We start from the raw sequence: 25,474 nt of genomic DNA, 5'->3' as shown, positions 1-25,474 counted from the left end.
CCAGGTCTCCCTAACGTAACGGGAAGGAAGGAGACGCACCTGCTTCGCTTCTCCTCTCCCAGCAGCCGGTGTGGGGGACGGACGCCAGCGAGTGTGAATAGGGACTGACTCGGGCCCCTCCGTGTGAGCAATTCACACCCAGAAACGTGAGGCTGAACCTCCCCATCAACTGAGCGAGCAAGGCAAACACCAACACATCCTCGTATGCTCAGGACAACGTACAAAGGGCCTGACGGACAATGAGTTGACGAGGAAAAGAATGAGTCTCTCTCAAAAACCCACGAGGATCCAGAAGAGGCAAATCCTAGAGACAGAATGCAGACTGAGCTCACCAGGGGCCGGGGGAGGGGAGATGGAGAGTGGCCGGTGACGGGTATGGGTCTCTTTTCGGAAGGATGAGAACATTCTGGAACTAGACAGAGACGGTAGGTGCACAATATTGTAAATGTGCTAAATGCCACTGAACTGCATTTTTTTTTTTACATTTTTAAAAATGTTCATTAATTTGACAGGGGGGTGGGGACGGGCAGAGAGAGGGAGACAGAGGATCTCCGTGCTGATAGCAGAGAGCCCGATGTGGGGCTCGAACTCACGAAACGTGAGATCATGGCCTGAACCAAAGTCGGACACTTAACCGACTCACCCAGGCAGCCCTGGACTGAACATTTTTAAATGGTTAATTTTAGGGGCTCCTGGGTGGCTGAGCTGGTGACATGTCTGACTCTTGATCTTGGCTCTGGTCATGATCTCGTGGTTCGTGAATTTGAGCCCCAAAGTGGGCTCTGTCCGGACAGGGCAGAGGCTGCTTGGGATTCTCTCTCCCCCTCTCTCTGCCCCTCCCCTGCTGGTGCACTCTCTCTCAATATAAATAAATAAACTTTTAAAAAATAAAAAAAAATAAAAATCTTTTAAAAAGACAGATGGGCGAGGGGCGCCTGGGTGGCTCAGTCGGTTGAGCGTCCGACTTCGGCTCAGGTCATGATCTCACGGTTCGTGAGTTCGAGCGCCGCGTCGGGCTCTGTGCGGACAGCTCGGAGCCTGGAGCCTGCTTCACATTCTGTGTCTCCTTCTCTCTCTGCCCCTCCCTGACTTGTGCTCTGTCTCTCAAAAATAAATCAATGTAAAAAAATAATAATAATTAAATTAAAAAAAAAAAAAAGATGGGCGCTGGAAAGGCCTCTTAGCACCGACAGAGACTCTGCTGGGGGTATCTGGAAGGAGGGTAAGGGACTGGGAAAGCACGAAGCCCCTCTCCCAAGTCGGTCAATGTCACTTAAAGCCACCTCCTGGGACCTTCGAAGCTACCTTGAGCACCCCACCCCCAGAGACAACGTCCCACAATTCGGAAAACCTCATTTCCCATTCTCCCATCTCTGCCGTGAAAGGAGACCACCAGAGCAAACACGAGGACCCCATGTTTACAGACGGCAGAAGCGAGACCCTCAGTAAGGGGGCAGTCACCTCGTCAGGCCCTTGAGGGTCGCAAATCTCAAACAAGCCCCCGCGTGCGTCCAAGCCTGGGGAAACCTAGAGTGGGTGAGACCAACGTGCCATCACTTGCTTCGGACGCTAAGCACGCTTGATTTTTCCTAGCAAGCACACATGCACGTGCCCCTTTCTATTGGATTTCCAAACGGCACGGGCAATGAGTGGTCAGCCATTTACAGCTTTGTGGTGCCCCCAGCCAGACGGAAGCCCAGGATCGCCACAGATTATGACTAAGAGGCTCTGCTGAGCAAGTCTGAGGACCTTACACAGCACGGAAGTCTGAGGAGCCGAGAGTCATGATCCGGGGGCCGGTTACACGGGTCCGTGTGCTTTGTGGAATTTCAAACTGCACGTGTTGCTTGGGGACCTCTCGGTACACGTGTTCATTTCAACACAAAAGGGAAAAATCTTATTTATACCTATGTTTTAATTCCCTTGCGCTTTTTTTTTAAGTTTATTTATTTATTTGGTGGGGGGTGGGGCGGAGGAAGAGAGAGAATTCCAAGCAGGCTCCACATTGTCAGCACAGAGCCCCACCTGGGGCTCCGACCCACGAACTGGGAGATCATGACCTGAGCCCGTATCAAGACTGGGACACTCAACCCACTGAGCCACCCGGATGCCCCTAAAATTCCCTTGCACTTTTGAGGTCGTTTGGGCAGATGTGCTAAGATGAGACAGTGCCAACCTCCTCCCTAGCCTTCCCGAGCGGATGGACACACGGTCTGCGCCTGCCGGGCACCCACTCTTTTTTCTGCAACCTAGACCCCAGCCCGCCCCTCACAGGCTAGGCGAGCGCTGGCCCCACCCACGGAATCAGGGGCTGAGCATGTGACACAGCCTGGCCAATCGGCATAACCCTTGGCCACGGTGATGGGGTCACAGCTGGCCGTGGATCCAAGGTGGACCGATCAGGGTGAAACCTGGGAGCTTTTGCCGGATGAGGAGGTCTTATGGTGCCCCCTTTGTGCAGGACCCCCAGAGGGGAGCAGGGGAGCCTGGGGCCCGAGGGGAGAGCCCGCCTGGCAGCAAAGCCAGCCCACAAGAAAACCGAGCTGGCACACGGGGCGGAAGGCAGCTTCCGACGACAGCTGATCTCTGGAGCCATGCCCACAGAATTCAACAGAGGGCAAGGTCAGGGGGGCTCCCACAAGGCCACGACAGAGGGCATTTCCAGCCCCCAGCTCTAAACCCGTCACCTACCAAGCACCCCATTCTGCCTGACCTTGGGGACGTTGTCCAACCCGCAGACAATCCTTCTCCCCCACAAACCCCGCTGCAAACCACCCCTCTCGGATCCCCATCTCCAGCTGGAAATGCGGCTTCGGCCCCCCACAGGCCCCCAGGAGGCAAGACCCAGTCGTGTGAGGAGTGGTTTTTTGTCCCATCAACCATGTGACCTCGGGCATGTCCCAGCCCTGAGCCCCAATGTCCTAAGTGCAGGATACACCCGCACACCCATACCTTCAAATGCTCCATACCAGCCACAGTTCTAGAAGCTGAGGACAGAGCCCTGCCGAGAACACTTACAGTCTAGTGAAGGACACAGACAATAAATAAAACAAAACACACAGTCAGGGATTTCAGGGAGTGCCGAGCACCAAGAACGCAATCAAGGGTGAGGTGACAGAGAGCGGCTGGCGGGGGGCAACTTCAGCATGGAAATCAGGGCAGGCCACCTGGAGGAGCTGGCATCTGAACAGACCAAAAGGAAAGGAGGGAATGATCCACATAGATCCACATGGATATCTAGGGAAAGGACTCTGCAGGCAGGGAGACAGCTGATGCAAAGGGCCTGAGGTAGGACCAAGCTTGACAGACTCTAGAAACAGGGAGAAGACGATGGGGCCGAAGACTAGTTGGTGGGGGAAGCAGAGGAAGAAACGATGTCAGAGAAGCTGGCACGGGCCAGATCCCGCAGAGCACGGAGACCAGGGTCAGGGCTCTGGCATACGTCACGGGGGAGCTGTTAGACATTTGAAGCAAAGGGCTGGCTGGCGATCCGTGTTTTGGAAAGGTCCCTCGGGCTGCTCTCTAGAACAGCATCCAACACACCTTTCTACAACGATGAACATGTTGTCCTTCTGTGCTGGCCGTCCTGTACGGAGGTCACCAGGCACATGCGGGTGGTAAACATCTGAAAGGCGGCCAGTGCGACTAAGGCACCACCTTTTCAACCTGGTTGCATAAACCCGTTTCGATTTACATAGCCCCGTGGGGCCAGTGGTGAGTGACCGCACCGGGCAGACTGGGGAACAGATGGTACGTGGGGTGACGGCAGTGCGACGTGGCGGGGGCCAAAGGGAGGGGCCCGGACCGGGAGGAGGCGGGGTCCCGGGAGGGAGGACGGACCCCCTTCACTGCTCCATCCACAAGCAGAGGCTTCCTCTCCCCCCAACTTGGGACAAAGGGCCCTTGCCACGAGGCCGCGTCCTCAAGGCACGTCTCCTGGTGTGGCAGGCACAATGAGGCCCTCCCCAAAGACATCCGTGGAGCCCATGAAAACGTTAGCCTCCCCACGGCCAAGGGGACCGAAGGACGCAGGTGGAATTAAGGCTGCTAATCGGCTAGCCTTTAACTCAGGGCGTGTGGCCCGGATTACCCCCGGGGGGCCCGGGATGGTCTCCGGGGTCTTCAAACTGGAAGAGGGAAGCAGGAGAGATGTGGGATCAGAGATGATCGTGGACGTGGGGCCAGAGAGACGTGGTGTCGCTGGCGGTGAGGCTGGAGACAGGGGCCAGGAACCAAGGGATTCCGGGGGCCTCCCAAGGGCACAGCGGCCCGTGGATCTGCCCTCGAGCGTCCAGCCAGGAAGGTGTCAGCCCGCGGGCATCTGGGCCCTCGCCTGGGGAGGCCTGCGTCGCACCGTCAGGGGCGATAAAGTCGCTGTCGCTCTCGGCCCCTAAGGTTGTGGGAATTCGTGCGACAGCCACTAATCTACGCGGCGCATTGCTTTTTCAGATTATCGGTCCGCTGCCCTCCTTATCTCCGGCCAATTAATGGAATTATCAAGAGTAAAGAGGCCAGAGATTAGACAGACCGCGGGGGGCTCGTAGGGACAGAGAGATGCCTGGTCGCGTCGGGCTACACCCTCCCGCCCACCCTCCCGGGGGGACGAGAGGCACGTACTAAACCTGCAGGTGCTGATGTTCTGAATCCCAGACTCCAGGCAGGGGCAGAAGCCCTCGTTGGGCGGGTAGGTGGAGCCGTTGGCAAACAAGGTGCTGGGGGCCACGAAGCGATAGGTGGGGATGCCTTCGAACACCCCTGACTCCTTGTAGACCAGGTTCATGGACCTGTGGGGGACAGACAGGGTACAGGATGACGTCCCGCACATGGCGGCTAGACCGGTCCCGCTGAAGGCGGCCCCAGCTGAGCCCCTCCTCACTGCACTGTCTCCACCTGCACTGCCCCCCCCCACCCCCCACCGCCCCCAGGTCCCAGCAGCTGCCTCCGTCTCTCAGCCGGGGGATTGCCAATCGCTCTCCCCGCCTCCCCGCCCACACCCATCTGGTCTCCACAAGCAGATGGCCGTTTAAAATAAGAACACAGTATGTCATGTCCCCACGTGAAGTCGCAATTGCTTCCCGGGGCGCCCGGGTGGCTCGGTCGGTGGAGCGTCCGACTTTCGGCTCAGGTCACGATCTCGCGGTTCGTGGGTTCGAGCCCCGCGTCGGGCCCTGTGCTGACAGCTAGGAGCCTGGAGCCTGCTTCGGATTCTGTGTCTCCCCCTCTCTCTGCCCCTCCCCTTCTCACACTCTCTCTCAAAAATAAATAATAAACATTTAAAAAATGCAGTATTCCAGTATTTTTTTTCTAATTTTTTTTTAACATTTATTTATTTTTGAGAGACAGAGAGAGAGCATGAGCAGGGGAAGGGCAGGGAGAGAGGGAGACACAGAATCCCAAGCAGGCTCCAGGCTCCGAGCTGTCAGCACAGAGCCCCCCGTGGGGCTCGAACTCACGGACCGCGAGACCATGACCTGAGCCGAAATCGGACATTTCACCACCTGAGCCGCCCAGGCGTCCCGTCAATTGCTTCCAGTCTTATCTAGAATAAGATCCATTGTCCTCACCACGGCCCAAAAGCCTCTTTGGGGTCCAGCCCCTTTGCAGCACCCCACGGGCCCCCCGGCTGTGGCTCAGACGTGCTCCCTCCTGCCCCTGGTCCTTTTTCTCCATCCGGCCTCCCCGGGCTGATCACACATCCAGCTTTCAGTTCTGCCCACACGTGGTGACTGAGCCGCCACCGCCTCAGCCAGCAGCACCGTGTCCCCCACCCTGTTCACCCTGCCGTGTTTCTCAAAGGCACTTCTGCACTTGAATATGGACTCTGGATTACAACCGTGCTGTCCACGGAGGCCACCTGTCACACACGCCCCTCGGATGGGGCGAGTCTGGGTGTGGCCCGCCGTAAGCTAAAACACATCCCACATTTCTACAGCTTGATACAAAAAAATTTTTTTTTTTTAAAGTGACACATTTCAACAACATCTGACGTTGCTTACAGGCCAATGTGGTAATGTTTTGGGTACAGGTGGGTCAAATAAAACCTATCGTTAAAATTAACTTCGTGTACGTCTTGTTACTTTTTTCAACGCAGCCACTAGAAAATCTAAAATTGCAGACAGGACTCGCGTTCTTAGGGGACAGCAGCGGCCCAGACAACAGTGTTAAGGTGGACGCTAGATTTCTTCATTTTCATGACGGTGATGTGGTCGTGCAAGAAAACGTCCTTGTTTTCAGAAAACGCTCCCTGAGGTATTGAGGCGTCCAACTTACTCTCGGACGGTCCCGGGGGCTGAGAGAGCGGATGGGGCAGGAGAGAAATGACCGCCAAAACTGAGGGAAATGGCACCTGCTTGCGGCTTTTCTCTGGGTTGAAATTTCTCATTTTCAAAAGTAAACAGAGGCACAGCAAAGGCGGCTCCGGCAGAGGGGTCTCTCAGAGGAGAGCTCTGTCTAGTCTCACCCTCACTGGGGCCCCCAGAATCCACCGGGCCTCCAAGGCCACACTCTGGAGCCCAAAGAGGCTGTCGGACACGCGTCTAGAGATCTCAGCATCCAACTGGACAATTGGGCAGCTGGACGGATGCCGCAGGGAGCCGGTGCTCACGCCATTCCCAGCCCTCGGGACCCGATGGCTTCCTGCCCCTTACCAGCATGCCGACCCCCGCCCGCAGCCTCTCTGGGTGCAGGGGAGGGGTGTGGCCCTTCACGTTGTAACCAAAGAGAGTTCCGGACCGTGCCAAGGGTCCATGAACACACAAAGAGCCAAACGTGCTTCCCAAGCACACGCGAAAAGCCACTCGGTTAGGCCGTGAGCGTCCACAAAGCCAACTTCCGCTGCCCGGGGAAGGCCCAGGATGACCCAGGATGTCCCAGCAATTACCGGCAGGCCTCGGGGCTGTAGAATTCCAGTGAGGTCTCAGGAGTCATGAACGGCGCCCACATCTGTCCAGACGTCCCATTGATCATGTTGCACTGGTCAGAATGCCAGTATTTGACCTGCGGGGAAGCGTTCGGACGCGCCCATTGAGCTCCGCGACAGCTCTCGGCGATGACCACACCCGACCTGGGGCGGCGACCGCACGGGGCCCCGGGGAGAAGGGCACCCACCACTCCATTCCAGAAGCCGGTCCCCTCGGGGAGGCGAGCGGGCGGCCGCACGGACAGCCAGAGAGCGTCGGCTGTGGCTCCCCGCTCGCGAACACGGACCCTCGAACGGGCACCTTTGCCCCGGGGACTCGGTGACTTTATCTGTAAAATCGCCCCCATCTCCAAGGGGCACAGTGAGCAGGAGAGGAGGGAGGTGAGAGGTGAGACTCTGGCATCCATTCAGAGAGGACGTCACCAGAACACAGATAAGGGAGGGGGTAAGTGAAACATTTGCCGTATTTACGGTAAAACATCTACGGTAAGCAAAATATTTAAAATCATAATGGTGCCCCCGTCCCCCAGGGGGCGATCTCAACCCAGCAGCTGCCTCTGGGAAGTGAGGCCTGGAAAGAACAAAACAGACCCCTCCCCTTCTGGCCCTCTGTTGTGTGCACGGCGGCGCGTATCTGTGCATCGAAAACACAAGCCAGGGAAGGCGGAGAGCCTCCGCCGGGAAGGGTTGTTACCGGCTGCAAATGGTGATCTGGCCGCTCCGGGCACGTATGGGGGGGCGGGGGGGGGGGGATCGCTGGGGCCCCCAGGTCACGGTGAGCGCTTGGCAGGTGTGAACAACATTTGCATCCGTAACAAGAAAAGGCAAGTAAGGTGGACAACAGCAAGTTGCAGGGCAACGCATTTCGTCACGTTCGAAGGAGCACACCCACCTCGCACGCGGGCGTGGAAGGGACAGAGGAGGACAGGAAGGCCCCATACTACACACCGTGGACTCCCCGCTGTGCCCCCGTGCAGGGGGGCCGGCGTGTGGAGCAGTGCAAGGGGCACTTAATCTGTCTCTACTGGTTTTTGGTGTCTTTGTTTTAATTTTTATAGCCGGCTCCCAGCTGTCAGCCCAGAGCCCGACGCGGGGCTCGAACTCACAAACCGTGAGATCCTGACCGGAGCCGAAGTCGGACGCTTAACCGACCGAGCCACCCAGGCGCCCCTGTCGTCTCATCCTTTCAATGTGAGCGTCTTCCTGTGTTCCTAGTGTAATTACATCTTTTAATGCAATGGGTGGTTATAGGATCAGCGTAGTCTTTTTGAAGTGGTTTTGTAAATTCGACAAAAGGAAAGAAAGAACTCACTTCCTGGTACACACTAGGTGCTACATAAGTAGGGCTTCTATTCCCCACCCGCCCGTTCAGAACCAAGAGCTAGTTGAACCCCGACCACAGGCAAAATCCCCGACTTCGAGAACGGTCTCCACTCCAGAGGAGAACACCCTCCGGAGTTCCAAGAGAAACAAGGAGCCCAGCACAGGTGGCCTCTGTGGCTCCCGCCCGGCCCCCGAGCAGGAGGGCACCGCCCCTTGCCCTCACCTTGCTAAGCCCGTTCCACTTGTCCACGAGATGGATCCTGCTGAAGTCTTTGACCCCCGTGAACACGGTGAAGAGCCCGGAATTGGAGTTGTTCAGCTGCGGACAACAACAGAGAATGGCGTCTTTAAGCCCGGCGACAGGGGCAAAGGCCCTGGGGTCCGGCCCTCGAGCACACCCGTTTATTTAGAGGCCGTTCCCCGCTTCACCCAGAGGACAGGGGCCTCGATATCTTGTTCACCGCTGCATCCCGGTGCCTGGGGACCAAGAGGAGGGAACATTTCCACAAGAGGGCTTTCTAGAAGAGGCACTCGATTCCAGCGTCCCTCCTAGAAAGCGTCCCACCTTCCCTTCCTGACTCAAGGAGATTCTGCTCTTCCTCCCCGGGGGGAATAGCAGAATGCCCCCCTCCCCCCAGACTTAAAATAAAGCAAGGCCATGGGACCTCTCCAATCAACGGAAACGCCACCTCTGGGTGGAAGTTTTAGGAGCTAGCACACGCACATGTGGTGCTTTCTGCCGCTGCTGCAGGGGTCGTGGAAGCGTGTGTCAAGCTGCTGCCTCCCTCAGCCTGGGTCCCTGAAGTGGCCAAAAAGAGCAGACGGCCCCCTGGTCACCCACACTGGACACAGCATACAAGCCAGGAGCGAACTTACTGTTTCGAGCCTCTGAGGTTCTGGGGCTGCTTATTACACAGCATAACCTGGTCTATCCTAACGGATACGGGACCTAATGTTTGTTATCGAGCAGGTTCTGGACAGAAAGCCCCAGGCTCTGGCACTCTGAGGAGATTTCCTAGAAACAGATTTCTAATTCACGGCAAAGACTCGCAAAGCACACAAAGAAATGAGTGACCGTGGGGTGAAATCTAGAAGCCTCCCCTTCCTCCTTCGTAACAAAACCCAAACCTTACTCAGGGCATCAGCACAGCAGCTGCGGCCTTTAGCCTTCTCGGCTGCATTTCCCCACTTCCCTTGCAGTTAGGCGCGGCCACTTGACTAAGTTCTGGCCAAGCAAAAGCAAGTGGAAATTGGTTTCCTCCCTCCCAAAGAAGGAGACAGCTGGGTCATGTTGCTTCGTCCTCCACTCCCTTGCCTGCCTCTCCATCCCCAACCGCTCCTTCCTTCCCATTCTGCTTCCCGGAAGGTGGGTGCGGCCGCGGGCGCTCCGGCAGCCACACGGGACCATGTGGTAATCTGGAGTACGGAAACCACACCGTAAGGATAGCAGAGCAGAGTAGTAGAAACACACTCTGGATCCCTGAAGGATATGAAGACACCACACCAACACTGAACAGTCACTGCTGGGATGTTATTTCGGGGTTTCCGTTATACGCAAACACAGATTACGCGGCTGCTACTCGCTTTGCAATCATTCTCACTTGTTTACGAGTCTGTAAGACGCTTTGAAAGGAATCATGTCACTTAACCCCAAACTTGCCAGCTTACCCACCCACTCAGAACCTGCCAAAACGTAGTGAGTGTCTATCACGTGCCAGGGACGGAATCCCAGCCTGCCTCCCCCGCACCCCCCAACACAGAGCAGCAGCGCCCAAAGGGGAGGCTGAGGCTGGAGCCACTCGGAGGGCTCGCTGAAACCTGCGGTTGAGGGAGCCAAGGTCAGGCTGTCCGTCGGCCCAGGGCTCAGGAGCCCAATCCCTACCGGACTATCAGGGGTCGAGATCACGAGGAAAGCAGGCAGCCCGGGGCAGCGTCGGGGTCAACACTCGTGACCCGCCTGCCCGGCCGCCGGTCTCCGTTCGTCCACCGGCAGCCGCAAGCGTCCTGAGCACAGGCCTGGAGTTTCCAGTCTGATGAGCCAGCAAACTCTCTACTTGTCCTAAGCCACTTTGAGTTAGGTCTTCTGCCCTTGACAGCCCAATGCCCCCAGGTCCCCGGCCAGCCCGAAAAGCAGGCCGCTGACCCATCTTCCAGGCCGTGGCAACGAGGACACGACCCAGGCCCCCGAACTGCTGGCCGAGCTGCACTTACCTCCGCAAAGAGCCCAAACTTGCCCTTGAAGGGAAACATGTTCGGCAGGTACTTGTTGACGAGATGCACCAGAGGGTCCTCGTAGCCCCACATGATTTCGCCCACGGTGCGGTTCATGAAGGCACGCTCTCCGAGGGTGCTGAACGCCAAGGTCATGATCAGCTTCAGGCTCATGGGCTTGTTCTCCATCATCATCGCCGCACCCTGCAGAGCCCGGGGACACGACAGGCTAGATGCCACGGGTCCGCCCACCCTGGACGTCACGCCGGGCCCAGGCCAGCGCACTATCTGTTCCCGTACGGTCTGAGAGCCGAGAACATTTTTGTATATTTTTCACGTTTACTCAATTTTGAGAGAAAGACCGCAGGGCAGGGGCAGAGAGAGAGAGAGAGAGAGAGAGAGGGAGACAGAGACTCCGAAGCAGGCTCTGTGCTGACCGCAGGGAGCCCGGCGCGGGGCTCGAACTCACAAACCGCGAGACCACGGCCGGAGCTGGAGTCGGGAGACTCGACCGGCGCACAATTTTACGTTTTCAAACGGTTGAAGAAAAGAGCATTCAAAACAACGAACGTGATAGGCAACGCACATTCAGCGTCCATATGAAACAAAGTTTCATTGGCACGTAGCCACGTCTACCCATTTGTGTTGTCTTTGGCTGTTTGTGGATCGGCAGGCAGAGCTGGACGGTTGCAACAGAGACTACGTGGCCCTCGGAGCCTAAAATATTTACTATCTGGCCCCTTACAGAAGTTTGCTCCCCCGTTCAAAACACGTAAAAGCACACGTGTGTACGTGGGGCGTGCACGCAAGGACCGCTCTTTTATAAATGGTGATAGCCTTCTGCTTGTGTTCTGTACCCGCCTTTCTCCCCCTTGGACATACCTTAGGGACTGCGCTGAGCCACCACCTACGGCCCCGCCCCCCGCCCCCGGGTCCCCGTCCCCGCCCACCGCGCGCATCCCCGCCCCCTACTGCCGGGCCAGGTCCTAGCACCGCCTGGCTGCAATAAACCACCGCAACGAAACTGCACACGATGGAACAATATTTAGGTTGTTTCTGGAATCTGCTCTGACGCGGTTGCCAAAAGGAATACCCGCGGGTACAAACATCTTCTGTGTGTGTTAGGCTATCAGGAGGACACATTCCTACCCCTGGAGTTTCTGAGGTCGGAAGCAAGGTGCAATTTCTATTTAAAGTCACTACCCTCCGACGGCCCCTCCCAGTTCCTCCCGGCAGGACGTGAGCGTGTCCGTTTCCACGAATGCTCACGAACCCTGGGAGTTCTCGGGAGGGCTGTGCCCACCTGATCGGTGGGGCAAAGCGTCTTCGCTGCCAAAGCTTAAGGATCGAACTCTGGGGGAGGCAGCTGTGAAGCTTCGGGATGCATTCGTTCCCCTGTCCCGTCCGTCCAACGGACTCAGCAGGTGAGTTCGCCTCGGATCCAGGGCCCAGCCGAGGGCCGGCCCCCGGATCACCGACAAGTAGACAAAGTAATGTGTGTAAGGCCCATCAACACTAAGCGTGTTAGCAGAGCATTAACACGACAGGCGTGAGCCCCCTCTCTCGAGAAAGGCCTGCTGGCACAACTGGCCCTTGGCCGCCATCTGGGAACTTGGGTTTGCAGGGGTTCCCACCCCTCTCTGACTGATAAGGGGTGGGGGTGGGGGGGCTCTCTGTGCCTGGACTCCTTGTACAAACAGTATGATTTACGCCGACCACTGCTTTCCTTCCGGGGATCTGGATTTCGGTGGGTGCCAGGCAGAAGGTGCCTCCGTGACCAGCCCCCGATAAAAGCCCTGGGGACGGAGTGTCTAGAGCGTCTAGAGGTCTCCCGGGGGATAAGCCTTCACTCACGTGCGCTGTCACAGCCTGTTGCCGGGGGACGTGGGGGAGTCCTGGCCTCCACCCCACACGCCTTTTTCCCTTTGCTGATTTTGTGTCGCACCCTTCCTCCGTGACAGATCACAGTGGGGTCCCGCGAGCCCTCCCAGGGAGTCGGCAAGCCCGGAGGCGGGCTCGGGGACCCCAGCCCACGGGCACACAGTCTGCAAGCCCAGCGACGACTGTGGCCCAGCTGCAGAGGACGGAGGCCCCGCCTGCAAACGCTGCAGACAGTGACACGACCTGGGGGCGCCCGAGGAAGTCCCCCACCAGCACCTCCGTTTGGAGATGTTACATTTGCAGACGAAGAAAGGACACACAAGGACTTGGGCCGGCCCCCCAAGCCACAGAAAGGACGCACCTGGGAAACTCAATGGGCTGAGAGCCGGGCCCCACGCAGGACGGCCCTGCGCAGGGGGCAGGCGTGAAGAGAGATGGAGACCCGCAGGGACGGGGATGAGGGCCGGCGGGGGGGGGGGGGGGGGGGGAGGCGCGGCCCGGGGCAGCCTTACCAAGACCAGGATGTTGGGCATGACGATGTAGTCACTCTCCAGGCCGCGGGACCTGTCAGGCTGGAACTGGAAACTGCGGTACTCGAGGAATGACACGGTGTCATTGTCATTGAAGGTGATGTTGCTCTTGTGCCTGAACTCCCTGTGGGCGGGGAAGTCGGGGTCAGCGGGTCCCGGCCGCACAGGGACGCAGCACCCGCCGGGAGCCACAGGGCCCCCGGCCCGCCTTCCCTGAGCCCACCGTGAGAACGGGCGCCCAAGCCTCCGCGGGGCTCCTCGGGGCCACCCCGAAGAGCACCCAGATCCCAACACACCCCCCCCACCCGCCTGGTCGAGTGCCACCTCCTTCACAGCTTCCCCCCACCGCCCCCGGCAGGCGGCTGCTTTTCCGAGGGACGCAGCGTGGCGCGGTGGTTAGGAATGTGCACTCTGGGGACACAGGGCCCAGGCTCGAACCCTGCCTCTGTCACTTACTCCCGGGGCCTCAGTGTTCCCATCTATAAAATGGGAGCGATGACAAGACCTGCTTCGTAGGGCTGTGTAAGGGCTGAGTGGGTCGGTGCCCGTCAACCCACCCGACAGCGGCCCAAAGCACAGGAGACGCTACGTAAGTCTCAGCCGCTTCGATCCGTTATTGCCCCGTTTAACCCATTCTCTACAGGGTACCCGGACAAAGTCTGAAAAGTGGAAACTCTCTTCCCAACAAGGCTTCTTTGCAGACAAGATAAAATCAAGCCCCTAGTGTGGCCCCCGAGATCCCCGACACCCAACCCCATCCAATGCTCTGGCCTTGTCTCTGCCACTCTCCCCCTCACTCACACCAGGCCAGGCCTTCTCCTTCCCGGACTACCAGACTCTGCCTGCCTCAGGGCCTTTGCACCTGCCGCCGCCTCTGCTTGGGGCCCTCCTCTCCCCAGATCTTCAGATAGCGGCACCCCCTTCTCACCACCCAGGCCTCGGGAAGCGCTCCACTGGTAGAGGTCCCCCCCGTGACCCTCCAGTTAGACCAACCCCGCCCACACCCATCCCTCCAGCACTTCTCCGGGCTTCCCTTGCGTGGCTCTCACCACACTTACGGCCACCGGATTGGCCCGCATGTTTACTCTCGTTGGACGTCAGCTCTGCGAGGCAGGGGCTTGGGTCTGCCTCTCACAGCGACTGGCACGGTGCCCAGCACGCAGGGGCTGCTCAATAAATGCTTCCGGAAGGAAGCAATCAGTAGGAACTTTGGCAAAGCGGGCTCAGCCCCGAAGCCTTTCACGGACCAGCCCGGTCGGCAGTTCTGCGACGTGACTCGTCCCAGCAGGCGGAACAGGCAGGAGCCGGGAACTGGGTCTCACGCTGGAACAGCCCTCCCTCGTCTCTCGGAAAACCGCTCCGGCCGATTCAACGAGCCGCACTCTCCCAAAGACCATGACCCATGGAAGAGGGTCACGCGGCAACCGTAATAATACGCCAGCAGCTAACGTTTACTGGGCAGACGCCGAAGGGCCCCCCGCGATCTCATCCGGTCCTCATAACCTCACAGCCACCCCAGGGTGGATACGGTTTCCGTCCGTTTACAGACGGCAAAACTGAGGCACGAGGAAAGACCGCCCCGTCCTGCAATCAGAAAGCCAGGTTTTAAAGCCGGGAGGTCTCTCCCCAGAGTCCACGGTCGCAACCACGAGGGCACGGACTGGAGAAAGCCGGGCTGACCTTAAGCAAGCCTCTCTGCTCCCGGGGGCCTCGGTTTCCTCAACTGTAAAATGGGGTGACGACCCGGACCCCCCCAAGTCCCCTCCGTCCTCACCTGTACACGTAGGGCCCGCGCTCCCGCACCTGCGGCTTGTCGCCCAGGAGGACGGCGCTGGGGTTGACCACGTCGAAGAAGTAGACGGACAGGTAGAAGGGGACCGGGATCTCCTTCCACATGTTGAAGGACAGGCTGCTGGGGTCGATGCGCACATTCTGTGGGGGCAAAACGAACACGTCCGTGAGGAGCGTGACCCGGGTCCCCACAGGCGCCCACCCCAGCGGGCGGCTAGAACCGCGGCCCGGAGCCAGGCTGCACCGCCGGGCCGCACCCGGGCACCCAGAGGGCGCTCTCCGCACACGCGCTGCTCCGGAGGGTCCGTTCGTCGGCGAGTTACTCCTACTATTGTTTCTTCCTTTTTTAAAGATTTTTTTTTTTAACATTTACTTATTTGTTTTTGAGAGAGAGAGCAAGCACGAGCGGGGGAAGGGCAGAGCGAGCGAGCGAGCGAGCGAGACACACGCACACACACAGAATCCGAAGCAGGCTCAGGCTCCGAGCTGTCAGCACAGAGCCCGACGCGGGGCTCGAACCCATGAAAAGTTAAGATCGTGACCTGAGCCGAAGTCGGAGGCTTAACCGACTGAGCCCCCCAGGAAGCCCCTGCTGGTATTTTTCCATACGTGTTTTAGTAACAGGCCAGGAGGGGCCTGCTGCTGGACTCCAGACTCGTGGGCTCCATGTGGCCAAAGGCATCGTTCATTCACTCAACAAACTTTTCCTGAGCACCTGCTACATACCAGCCACTCTTCGAAGGGCTGGGGACCCCAGAGAGAACAAGACAGACCCCAATGCCCAGCGTCGTGGGCTCTTTAACCTAGCCGGGGAAAGGCAGGGATTGCACACGAAGGTAAAAGGTGGGCCGTGTGAGAGGCGGCGATGGGGAAGGGGATCGCAACTTTAAACGGAGTAGACAGGTGAAACGCCAGCAAAAATAGAACAAAAACAAACACAGAATAAAAGCAAAGGGCAGCGAGGGGAACGCGTGGATTTGGTGGGAGGAGGACAGCACACAGATGCGACGTCCAGTGCAAAGGCCCTGAGGCAGGGAGGTGCTGAGACGGAGCCGAAGAAAACAGGTCTGCGGTCTGTCTGTCAGATACACTGGCCTCTAATCCCTGCCTCCCTCCTCAGCTCTGCAAGCCCCGCTCTGGTGTCACAGGGAGGTCCCCCCAGGACCACCCAACCCACCCCCCAACGTGGCCCGGCCACATCACGGGCCCCTGAAGGCTCAGAGCCTGGGTCTGTCACAGGGAGCCAGCCCATGAGACAGATGCCCAATATCACAAAGTTAGGTACGACACAGCACGTGTCACCTTCCACGTTCCTTTGAACATGGCCTTCCAGAACAAGGACAGCCACCCCCCATCTGTGCCCAAACAGCCAGAACCAACAGGCAGAGGCTACAGCTGCAGGTTCGGGTCCAGGAGGCAGAAGGCAGGAGTTGGCCAGCCAGGCCCCGCCCTCTGTCCCCAACAGGCAGACTCGGGAGAGGAGCGGATTTGAAGGCAGCCGGATCCCAGGACCACGCGGGCAAGACGGTCATCTCCGAGCCTCGGTTTTCCCGTCTGTACAATGGGCGCCAGTGACTCAGCTGTGTCGCGTTTGACCGACATGGCGAGGAAATGAAGACGGGTTGAATTCATCGCCACGAATAAAAAACTGGAAGACTGACCACAAAATCTGGATTTCAGGGTGTCGTAATCACTTGTTGACAAACACATCTTCCCTACCAGCCACGGAAGCCCCAGGGACCATGTTTATAACACGACATCTGATACACGCAAATAGAGCTGACTCACAAATGTGATCTGAACGAAGGATTCTGTGGAATCTCCAAACTGCTTCAATAGCGACAATTTCTTTTTCAAAATCAAACGCTCCTGGGAGCCAAATCACACACCTCGGGCCACAGCTGGCTCACGGGCCACCCCTGTGCCACGCCCGCCAGGGCACCATCTGGAGGAGGGCGGCCCCACAGCTCCTGTGGGCGCGGGCTGGGCGAGAGGCTGCTGCGGGGGGAGCGGGGGGTCGCCCAGCGAGGAAATCCTCAAATCTGCAACAGGCCCACAGGGAGGGAGTCCCGACGCGGCCGTCTCAGCCATCGCCTCCCCCACACGGAAAAGACACACACGGGGCTAGTGACCAGGGATCCCTGCCTGTCCCGGCTTCCGCCAGGAGAGAACGCGACGTCGGTCCCAGCTCCTTCCTCCTGTGCGTGTGTGTGTGTGTGATAAAAACACCTAACACCAGAGCTACCCTCTTAGCAAATATTTAAGGAGACGACGCAGTCCTGTTAACTGCAAACGCTGTGGCGTATGGGAGATCGCCGGGCTTGCTGGGCTTGCGAAACGAAAACAGAAAGAGCGGCCACTCGCAAAGTTGTGGAGGGGGGGTCTTTCCACACACACCGCGGCGATGGGCTGGAGGGCGATCACTTCCCGCAAACTCCTCGAGTTGTACGCACTGAATATGTACAGCTCTTTAGAACGTCAATCATACCTCAAGCGAGGGGTTTTAAAAAACGAAGAGTGTTTCCGGTTCCTGCCTCCCCTCCCTCCCCAGCCCTGTTTCTCAGCCGGACCCGGAGGAGCCCTCGGAACTCCAGCATCCCAGAAGCCCACCCCACGGTCCTCGTCCGCTGTCCAGCTCACCCTGCCCTGGGGACAAATCACGACCCAAGAAATGAATCACCAGGCAAAGCCACGTGTCCCTCCCTCTCTCTCTCCAGCAGAAGGGGCTTCCAGGTTCTGGGGTTCCACCCCATTCACCCGCTCACTCACAGGGAACGTTCGATGACCCAGCTCTGCCTTCTGGCTGGGTGACGGGGGGTAAGTCATGGCTCCTCTGTGAACCCTCAACCTCCACATCCATACAATGGGCACGAGGGTAGGGTCCACCTCGCAGAGCTGGGGTGAGGTTTACATGCGTCTGCAGAGGTAGAGTGCTCAGAACACGGTGTGGCAGAGCCCGGGGCATCCGGAAGGTCAGGCAAGTAGTCACCCGGCATGAAGTGACCGACCCTTCTTCCTCCCCGGCACTGTCGCTGCCCCACCCCCCACCCTCAGGAGGGGGCAGACTTTGCACCCGGTTTTGATCGGCATCGGGACAGAGGCATCTGGACCCAGCAGCTGATTAGACAGCAGCGCTAGCCAAGCTCACGGCCTTTTGCCTGATATGACAGAGTCTAGCCCCCTCCCCCCCTCCCCCCAAGGTCAAAGATCACAGCCCGGAACACAAAGACTTGGGAGAGAGGGCCAAGGTGAGCCCTTGCCGGGCACCACCGCCTCTCACCGAACCAGACCCGCCAGGAGCCCATTCCTGGACGGTCAGAGAGGCCGCCCGGAACAGGGGACGCGTGAGCCCAGTACCGAAAGAGTGAGCTGGGCTTTGCCGGGAAAGGAAGACGGGAGAGGGCATTCCTAGCAGAGGACGCAGCCCATATACAGGCAGGACGCCTTGAGGACCACGGCTTACCTGAACGTCCATCGACAGCGAATATGTTTTTAAAACATATTTGGGGCACCTGGGTGGCGCAGTCGGTTAAGCGTCCGACTTCAGGCAGGTCTCGATCTCGCGGTCCGTGAGTTCGAGCCCCGCGTCGGGCTCTGGGCTGATGGCTCGGAGCCTGGAGCCTGTTTCCGATTCTGTGTCTCCCTCTCTCTCTGCCCCTCCCCCGTCCATGCTCTGTCTCTCTCTGTCCCCAAAATAAATAAACGTTGAAAAAAAAATTAAAAAAAAACAAACATATTTTTAATTGTTTTAATGTTTGTTTATCTTTGAGACAGAGCACGAACAGATCAACTTGGGAAAAAAAGACGAGCCGCAGAAAGATACAGTCGGTTGGGACCTTTTCACAGCGATTTGTCAAACGTACCACATACTGTGTAAGCTTTTACTTCTTGAAAATAAAATGAACCTAAAAGCTGTCGTCTTCACCCCAGCCGGCAAGTCCCTCCACCTGGTCTGGCCCCTGTGGCCTCTCCAGGACTCACGTCCTGTCCTGTCCCTGTCATTTACTCAACCCTGTCATGCTGGCCGACTGGCAGACACTTCTGCCCCAGGGCCTTTGCACGGGCTATTCTGCCTCTAATGTTCTTCCTAAGGTGACCACATAGATCTCTCGCCTGATCTCCCTGAAACGGTGTTTCCCATGGCCCTTGTCGCCTTCCGGCATACTCTATGTCCACTGTTCTTTTTCCGTCTCCCCTGCTAGGTCGTGAACTCACAAGGACAGGATCCTCGTCTGCTTTGTATCATGGATTCACTGACGTATCCCTAGGGCCTAGGACAGTGCTTGGCACCCAGCGGACACTCAGCAAATTTTTGCTGAGTCAACAAGCAACATGAGCCCTGGAACATGGAAATGTCTACCAGAGAGCGGCTATCTGCTTCCTCCTTTGTAAGTACACCTGTTTTTTAAGTTTATTTATTTATTTTGAAGGAGGGGGGGGGCATAGAGAGAGGGAGAGAGAAAATCCCAAGCAGGCTCTGAGCTGTCAGCGCACAGCCCGAGGCGCGGCTCGATCCCACGAAGAGTGAGATCACCACCAGAGCCGAAATCAAGAGTCAGATCCTTAACGGACTGAGCCAGCCAGGCGCCCCTCCTTTGTATATATTTCAAATAGCTCCTACTTAAGCGAGATTTTTTTTTTTAAAGTACACAGCACGGCCTCCTTGGGGCCCAGCTTGGGCCGGGGCAGAGGCCCAGGGGACGCGGGATGGCAAAAATGAACGTTTCGTTCACGCTGACTTTTGGCTATCGGTCTCTGTTTCGGTGAAGTCGATCTGCAAAATCAGAGTTGTGATCGCATTCTGAGGCTTAGCCAGCCGCCACCTCACGGGCCAGGCCGCAGCGCCGGGACCGAGGCCGATGGAGGTCACACGTGGATGTCACAGACCGCGAGGGTGGTCTCCACGGGCTCCTCCATTGGCCCCCATCGCCTCCCCAGGCCAGGAGGGGAGGTGCTCCAGACGCTGCCCAGGGAGGGACAGCCGGGCGGGGGGTGGGCTAGGGGGTCCTGAGCCAGCTCCGCGCTTCACCGGAGAGGCCTGGGAGGTGGGGGGTCCTGGGCCAGCCCCGCGCGTCACCGGAGGCCCAAGGAAGGCAGGAAGAGGCCAGGGGCCGCATGGCTGTTGTTCCAGGGCCTCAGACTTCCAGCCTGGCCTCGAACGCGCGGCCGGGATGAGCTCTGAGCTGAGGAGTGGGCAGAGGCCGAGAGGGCCCCACGGCTCCCGGGGACCTCACCGTCACCCTTGGCCGGCGGTGGCGAAAGCTCGGGACCTCAGTCCAGAGGCCGGAAAAGCATCGCTCGCCAGATCCCAAGAGCCAGGGGATCCAAGACCCCCGGCGAAACCACACTCGGGAAGCCTCAGCTGGCCCCCCTCCCCCCGACCCGGCTGCTCGGACAAAGTCACTCCTGGGGCGGGAGGGGGGACTTGAAGCAACACACATTTGTTCTCTCACAGGTGGGGGGGGTGGCCAGAGTCTGACCCCAAGGTGTGGGCAGGGCCACGCTGCCCCTGAGCGTTCTGGAATCTGGAAGGGGGGTCCCGACTTGCTCCCCAGCTTTCGGCGGCCGGGATCCTCCAACCTCTGCCTCCGTTGTCACCTCACCTTCCTGTGTGTCCTCTCCTCTTAAAAAAAAACTCGCGTTGGATTTAGGGCCGATCTGGTCCTTACCTTAATTTCATCGGCAAAAATCCTATTTTTAAATAAGGTGACATTCACAGGTAACTGGGGTTAGAACTCACACGTCTTTGGTGGGGGGGTGGGGGGGGACACTTACGGAGCCCAATACAGGGGCCAAGGCCAAGCTAAGTGACCAGAGTGTCACCGGAACCCACACCCAGCCAGGATGGCATCCTGGCCCAAAGCTCACGTCCTCGGTCCCCGGCACCGGGGAGAACGGGGACAGCCTCCGGCAGGGAGGCTGTGGGCCCACCTCCGCGCCCCTTGGCACACCCAGCGGACCCCACGGAGCTCCTCAGGCTCGACGTCGGGGCTCCCGGACGATTGTGGAAAGATGCACCACGCCCCCCAACCATTCACCAGCACCCCCCAAAACTCCCGGGGCACCCGCGGGGGCCCCTCGGCATCCTGAGTGCAGAGAATAAGCCAGCAAGGTCCCCGCGCTGGCGGAGGTGATGGCCCCGGGGCAGAGGGCACTGGTGAGCACCAGATAAACAAATCCTTGCAGGAAATACTTCAGGCCCTGACGCTTACTGGGGAAAAATAAAGCCAGGTGGAGAGCGACAGGGCCGTCACGTCAAACAGGGCAGTCCAGGAAGGCCTCTCGGAGGAGGCCATATTCTCCTTCCTCTGAAGGAGAAATTACAGTTTCCAGAAGCACCTGGCGTGTTAAGAAAAAAAAATTTTTTTTTAATGTTTATTTATCTTTGAAAGAGAGAGAGAGATCGAGCACGAGCAGGGGAGGGGCAGAGAGAGAGAGGGAGACACAGAATCCGAGGCGGGCTCCAGGCTCCGAGCTGTCAGCACAGAGCCAGACGCGGGGCTCGAACCCACCGACCGTGAGATCATGACCTGGGCCGAAGTCGGACGTTTAAACCGACTGAGCCACCCAGGCGCCCCATGTGGCTCTTTTTTAACGTGGCTCCTAGAAAATTTCAAATCACACAAGGCGTTCACATTCACGATCTGCGCTTTTTACAGCCAGCGCTGGTGCGGACGGACCTCACTGGACCTCACGTCCGTCGCTTCCTAGCTGTGCGGCCTCCAGCGACATCTCGGTGCCTCAGCTTGCTCAGCTGTCCAATGGGAATAGTTTTTTTTTTTCAACGTTTATTTATTTTTGGGACAGAGAGAGACAGAGCATGAACGGGGGAGGGGCAGAGAGAGAGGGAGACACAGAATCGGAAACAGGCTCCAGGCTCTGAGCCATCAGCCCAGAGCCCGACGCGGGGCTCGAACTCACGGACCGCGAGATCGTGACCTGGCTGAAGTCGGACGCTTAACCGACTGCGCCACCCAGGCGCCCCAAATGGGAATAGTTAACAGCCCCTCCTGGGCAGAGCCGCGGATGAGATTTAGACCCGGTGCACGCCAAGTGCATACAGGAGGCGCTCAGCGTGAGCGTGATCATCGCTGGGTTCCCGACCACCTTCAGATACGAATTCCTGCCCTTGGCATTCAAGGCCTCGCCGTGTTCTCCCACACACGAGTGCACTCTGGGAAGGCGGATCAGCTCACCGCCTCCCACGGCCCTTGCCCCGGTGCCCGGGATGCCCTTGCCACCCAAATCCAAAACCCCGCTCCCTAGGTGCCACCTCCTCCAGGAAGTCTTTGGAACTGCCGAAAACAAGCCCGCTCTGACCTGCCCAGGACCCCATCCGTCCCGTGCACAACCACCTACCCCGCGCTGCCCCCGAGGAGGCGGGGGACAAGCGGAGAGCAGGCGAATCGTATCAACCCTCCCCGTACGGCCCCATTCGGGTAACAACAGCCTTCTGCCTGCTTCACCCCGTTACGTTCTCGAAGGCTCACTTAGCAGACACAGACATCGAGGCGGGGAGGCCGAGCGCGTCCCCAAAGTCCCAGGGTGGGGGAGACCCCGATCGGCCTTGGGGCCCGTATCACATCCCCGCGGCATCCTTACACCTTCTCACCCACTGGGCTCCGGGCAGCCCTGCAGAATAATCATTAACTTGACCTGGCCCGCGAATTGCAAAATCGAATCCCTCCCCTGTTAAGAAGAGAGGAAACAGGCTCCAGAGGAAACACGCCTCCGAGCCCAGTCCTGCGACAGGACCGGCCCCTGCACGCTCCGGATCGGCCGGCGAGCCTCTTGGCACCTTCTGCACCCCGGGCTCGCAGGCGCGCCCTGTCCCAGGCGGCCTGGGGGCTCAGGGAGGACCCCGGCGCAGGCTGAGTCAGCGCGGAACCCGGGAACGCCGCACCCTTGGCTCGGGTTCCGACCTCCTCTGATTCTCAAGGTGCTTTTCGGAGGAAAGCCGAGCGGTTTGCTAAGACCACGGACGGGTTTCTTCAGCCGGGAAGTTGAGCCATCTCTGACGCCTCCGCTTCCCTCCCACCCAACGCCCTCCAGCCACACTGGCCTCGCTGCTCCTCCGCCGACCGGGCAAGCTTCTGCCACAGGGCCTTTGCACAGACTGCTTGCTCCTTCCCTTCCACGGCTTCCCTGGTGACCCCCTCGCTTCTTAAGTCTAAACTCACGCTCTCTGTGCAACCTTCCCTGAGGGCTCTACATCCCCTCAACAATATTTACTGAGCTCCCCCACCACACGTCAGGCTCTGTTCTAAGTCTGGGGACTATATAGCAGTGAATGAAAAGGAGAAGAAGGCCATCCTTTCTAACATAGTCACATTCTATCCATCACCCTGTTTTGCCTTCCTGGCATTATCGACGTCAGAAATTCCCCTGTATTTGGTGACAAGTCCCCCTGCTGCCTGGACTGCAGTCGTGAGGGATGGAGCCAGAGCAGCCACCTTGGATCGTGAGGCTGCCCTGAGGATGGAAGCCGCGAACAAAGGACGGCGGAGCGGAAAGATGGGAGACTAGATCCCCACAACTTAATGGGGGCACCCCACCAGTCCCGGGCAGCCTGGTCATCCGAGAAGGTATCCATTAGACTCACGGTGGGGTCCGACAGCCTCCCCCAGAACGGCTAACACAAAAAAGACGGCGATAACGACGCTGATGAGGACCGGAGCACCCAGAACGCTCACACACCGCTGGGGGAAGTCTAATTGGCACGGCCGACCGTCGCTGGGACACGGGTGGCATTATGTGCTAACGCGGAACAGACTCTTACCCCCCGATACAGCGACCCACCCTAGAGCTTTTCCCCAGAGAGACGAAAACCTACGTCCGTCCGCACACGAATGAGCATCGGCAAGCGCTCACAGCAGCGTCTCTCAGAAAAGCCCCAAACTGGAAACACAGACGTCCGCAAACGAGGGAAAGGATGACAAGAGGGGGCAGGTTCACACAGTGGGATGCCACCCGCCGGGGAAAAGGAGCGGACGCTGGATGCCCGCTACGACACAGATGAACCACAAACACAGCGCCGACCGGCAGAAGCCCAACACGCAGGAGGAGTGCCCTGGGAGCCCGCGTCGGCGACGTTCTGGCGGACGTGCAAAGCTGAGCTCCGGTGACAGAGGCGGGGGCACCGCGGGGAGGGGGGGTGCGGACACTGAGGGTGCAGGAGAACCTCCCGCGGGGGCTGGGCGAGCTCGGCAAGTGTGCAGACCCGAGTAAAAATTCACCCACAGCGGCTCCGTCGGCAGAGTGTGCGACTCTTGATTTCCGCTCAGGTCACGATCTCACGGTTCGTGGGTTCGAGCCCCGCGTCGGGCTCTGTGCTGAGAGCGGAGAACCTGGGACCTGCTTTGGATTGTGTCTCCCTCTCTCTCTCTGCCCCTCCCTTGCTCACACTCTGCGTCTCTCAAAACTAAACATTAAAAAACTTCGTTAATAAATACAATAAGTAAAAAAATTAAAATCGCCCCAAATGTCTTAACTGCCCTCTCCCACCCCCAAAACACCCCACAGCCTGGCCCCACAGCTGTCTTCCCGAAGCCAGCTGTCCACCCACGGGCCAGCTTCGGCCAGAGGCTGCCTTTCGGATCATCACACGGGATTTCAAAACGTGTGAATGCGTCAACAGTGTTTTTTAAATGGCAAAGATAAATTCTGGACTTCCGGCAACTTCTGACAACCTGGGAGATGGGCCAGCACGGCGCCTGTATCCCTAGGAGGCGGCGGCCCGTCGGGACGGAACTCCTCAGAAATCAGTTCACACCAGGCTGTCCCTGCCCCCCCCACCCCGCCCCAACCCCGCCTCTGGTACCTGCAGGGCTCCCGTGGGGATCTGAATCTACCCACAATCCCCATCCTATACACAGCAGCAGCGGATGACAAAACAGCCTTCGTTCGTTCATTCATTCATTCGCTCACTCCGACCCCGTCTGAGCGTCTCATATGCTCAAAGCTGGTGCTTAGTTATGGGGGGGCACGTTCATCAATCAGGAGCCGAGCACAAAGTGAGAGAGAAGGTGTGTCAATCAGAAAGGGCTCAGTCAGTCCGAGGAGCTCAGGGCCCTCGAACGTCGCTCCCTATGCATCGGGCTCCGTGCTGCCAGCTCAGAGCCTGGCGCCTGCTTCTGATTGTGTCTCGCCCTCTCTCTACCCCTCCCCAGCTCGTGCTCTGTCTCTCTCTCAAAAATAAACATTAAAACATTAAAATGAAAAAAAAAGGGGGAAGAAAAGAAGCCAGCGGGCAGGATTATCTGCTGGGTGATTTCATTTTGATAAAGTACAAAACCAGAAAAAACCAATCGACGCGCTAAGAAATCAGGGTGGTGGTCACGCTCGGGGTGGGTGGCGACTAGAGGGGAAACACAGGGGGATTCTGGGTGCTGCTGTTTCTTGATCTGGGTGCTGGGCCATGTGCTAAATAAGAGCGTGTTACTGCTCACCCAAAGCCCACCTCTCTCCCCTCCCTCAACTAAGAGAACTCTGACTTGCTTCCAGTTTGGGGTACATGGCCCTGAATTTCAGGAAGGTGGGTCCAGCTCTGGTCCGGGCCCATGACCTTATGCTAGTCAATGAGAAAGAAAGGGGGCCTTCTGGGGAAAAAATCCCACTCCCAGTAAAAGAACAGAACCCTGCCATTGCCCCATCCCTCCTTCTGGCTCTGACTGACGTAGGTACCTGCATGATGTATGGTGCTGTGGCAGCCATCATGAGACCATGAGGTCAAGGCTTAAGAAATCACACAGACACTGACCTAGTGCCCTGACATTACTGAACTGCCAAACACATCTAGAAACACCTACCATCTCTAGTC

At 58.3% G+C, this 25,474-nt stretch overlaps 1 protein-coding gene across 6 annotated transcripts in view; it reads right to left on the bottom strand.

Moving 5' to 3' along the window:
* Window positions 1-25,474, bottom strand: part of SCARB1 (scavenger receptor class B member 1) — an 84,324-nt gene that overhangs the window by 36,249 nt on the left and 22,601 nt on the right. For all 6 annotated transcript variants that reach the window (XM_045457130.1, XM_045457126.1, XM_045457128.1 and 3 more), the window contains exons 2-7: window positions 14,639-14,796; window positions 12,847-12,988; window positions 10,454-10,657; window positions 8,466-8,561; window positions 6,881-6,996; window positions 4,618-4,784 (exon numbers count right to left, since the gene is read on the bottom strand). In XM_045457130.1, the coding sequence (XP_045313086.1) occupies window positions 4,618-4,784; window positions 6,881-6,996; window positions 8,466-8,561; window positions 10,454-10,657; window positions 12,847-12,988; window positions 14,639-14,796 (883 nt within the window). The remainder of the gene's footprint in view (window positions 1-4,617; window positions 4,785-6,880; window positions 6,997-8,465; window positions 8,562-10,453; window positions 10,658-12,846; window positions 12,989-14,638; window positions 14,797-25,474) is intronic.

Source organism: Leopardus geoffroyi, chromosome D3 (genome assembly GCF_018350155.1).
Source record: "Leopardus geoffroyi isolate Oge1 chromosome D3, O.geoffroyi_Oge1_pat1.0, whole genome shotgun sequence".
Lineage (NCBI taxonomy): Eukaryota > Metazoa > Chordata > Mammalia > Carnivora > Felidae > Leopardus > Leopardus geoffroyi.
This window is presented reverse-complemented; position numbering and strand designations above follow the sequence as displayed.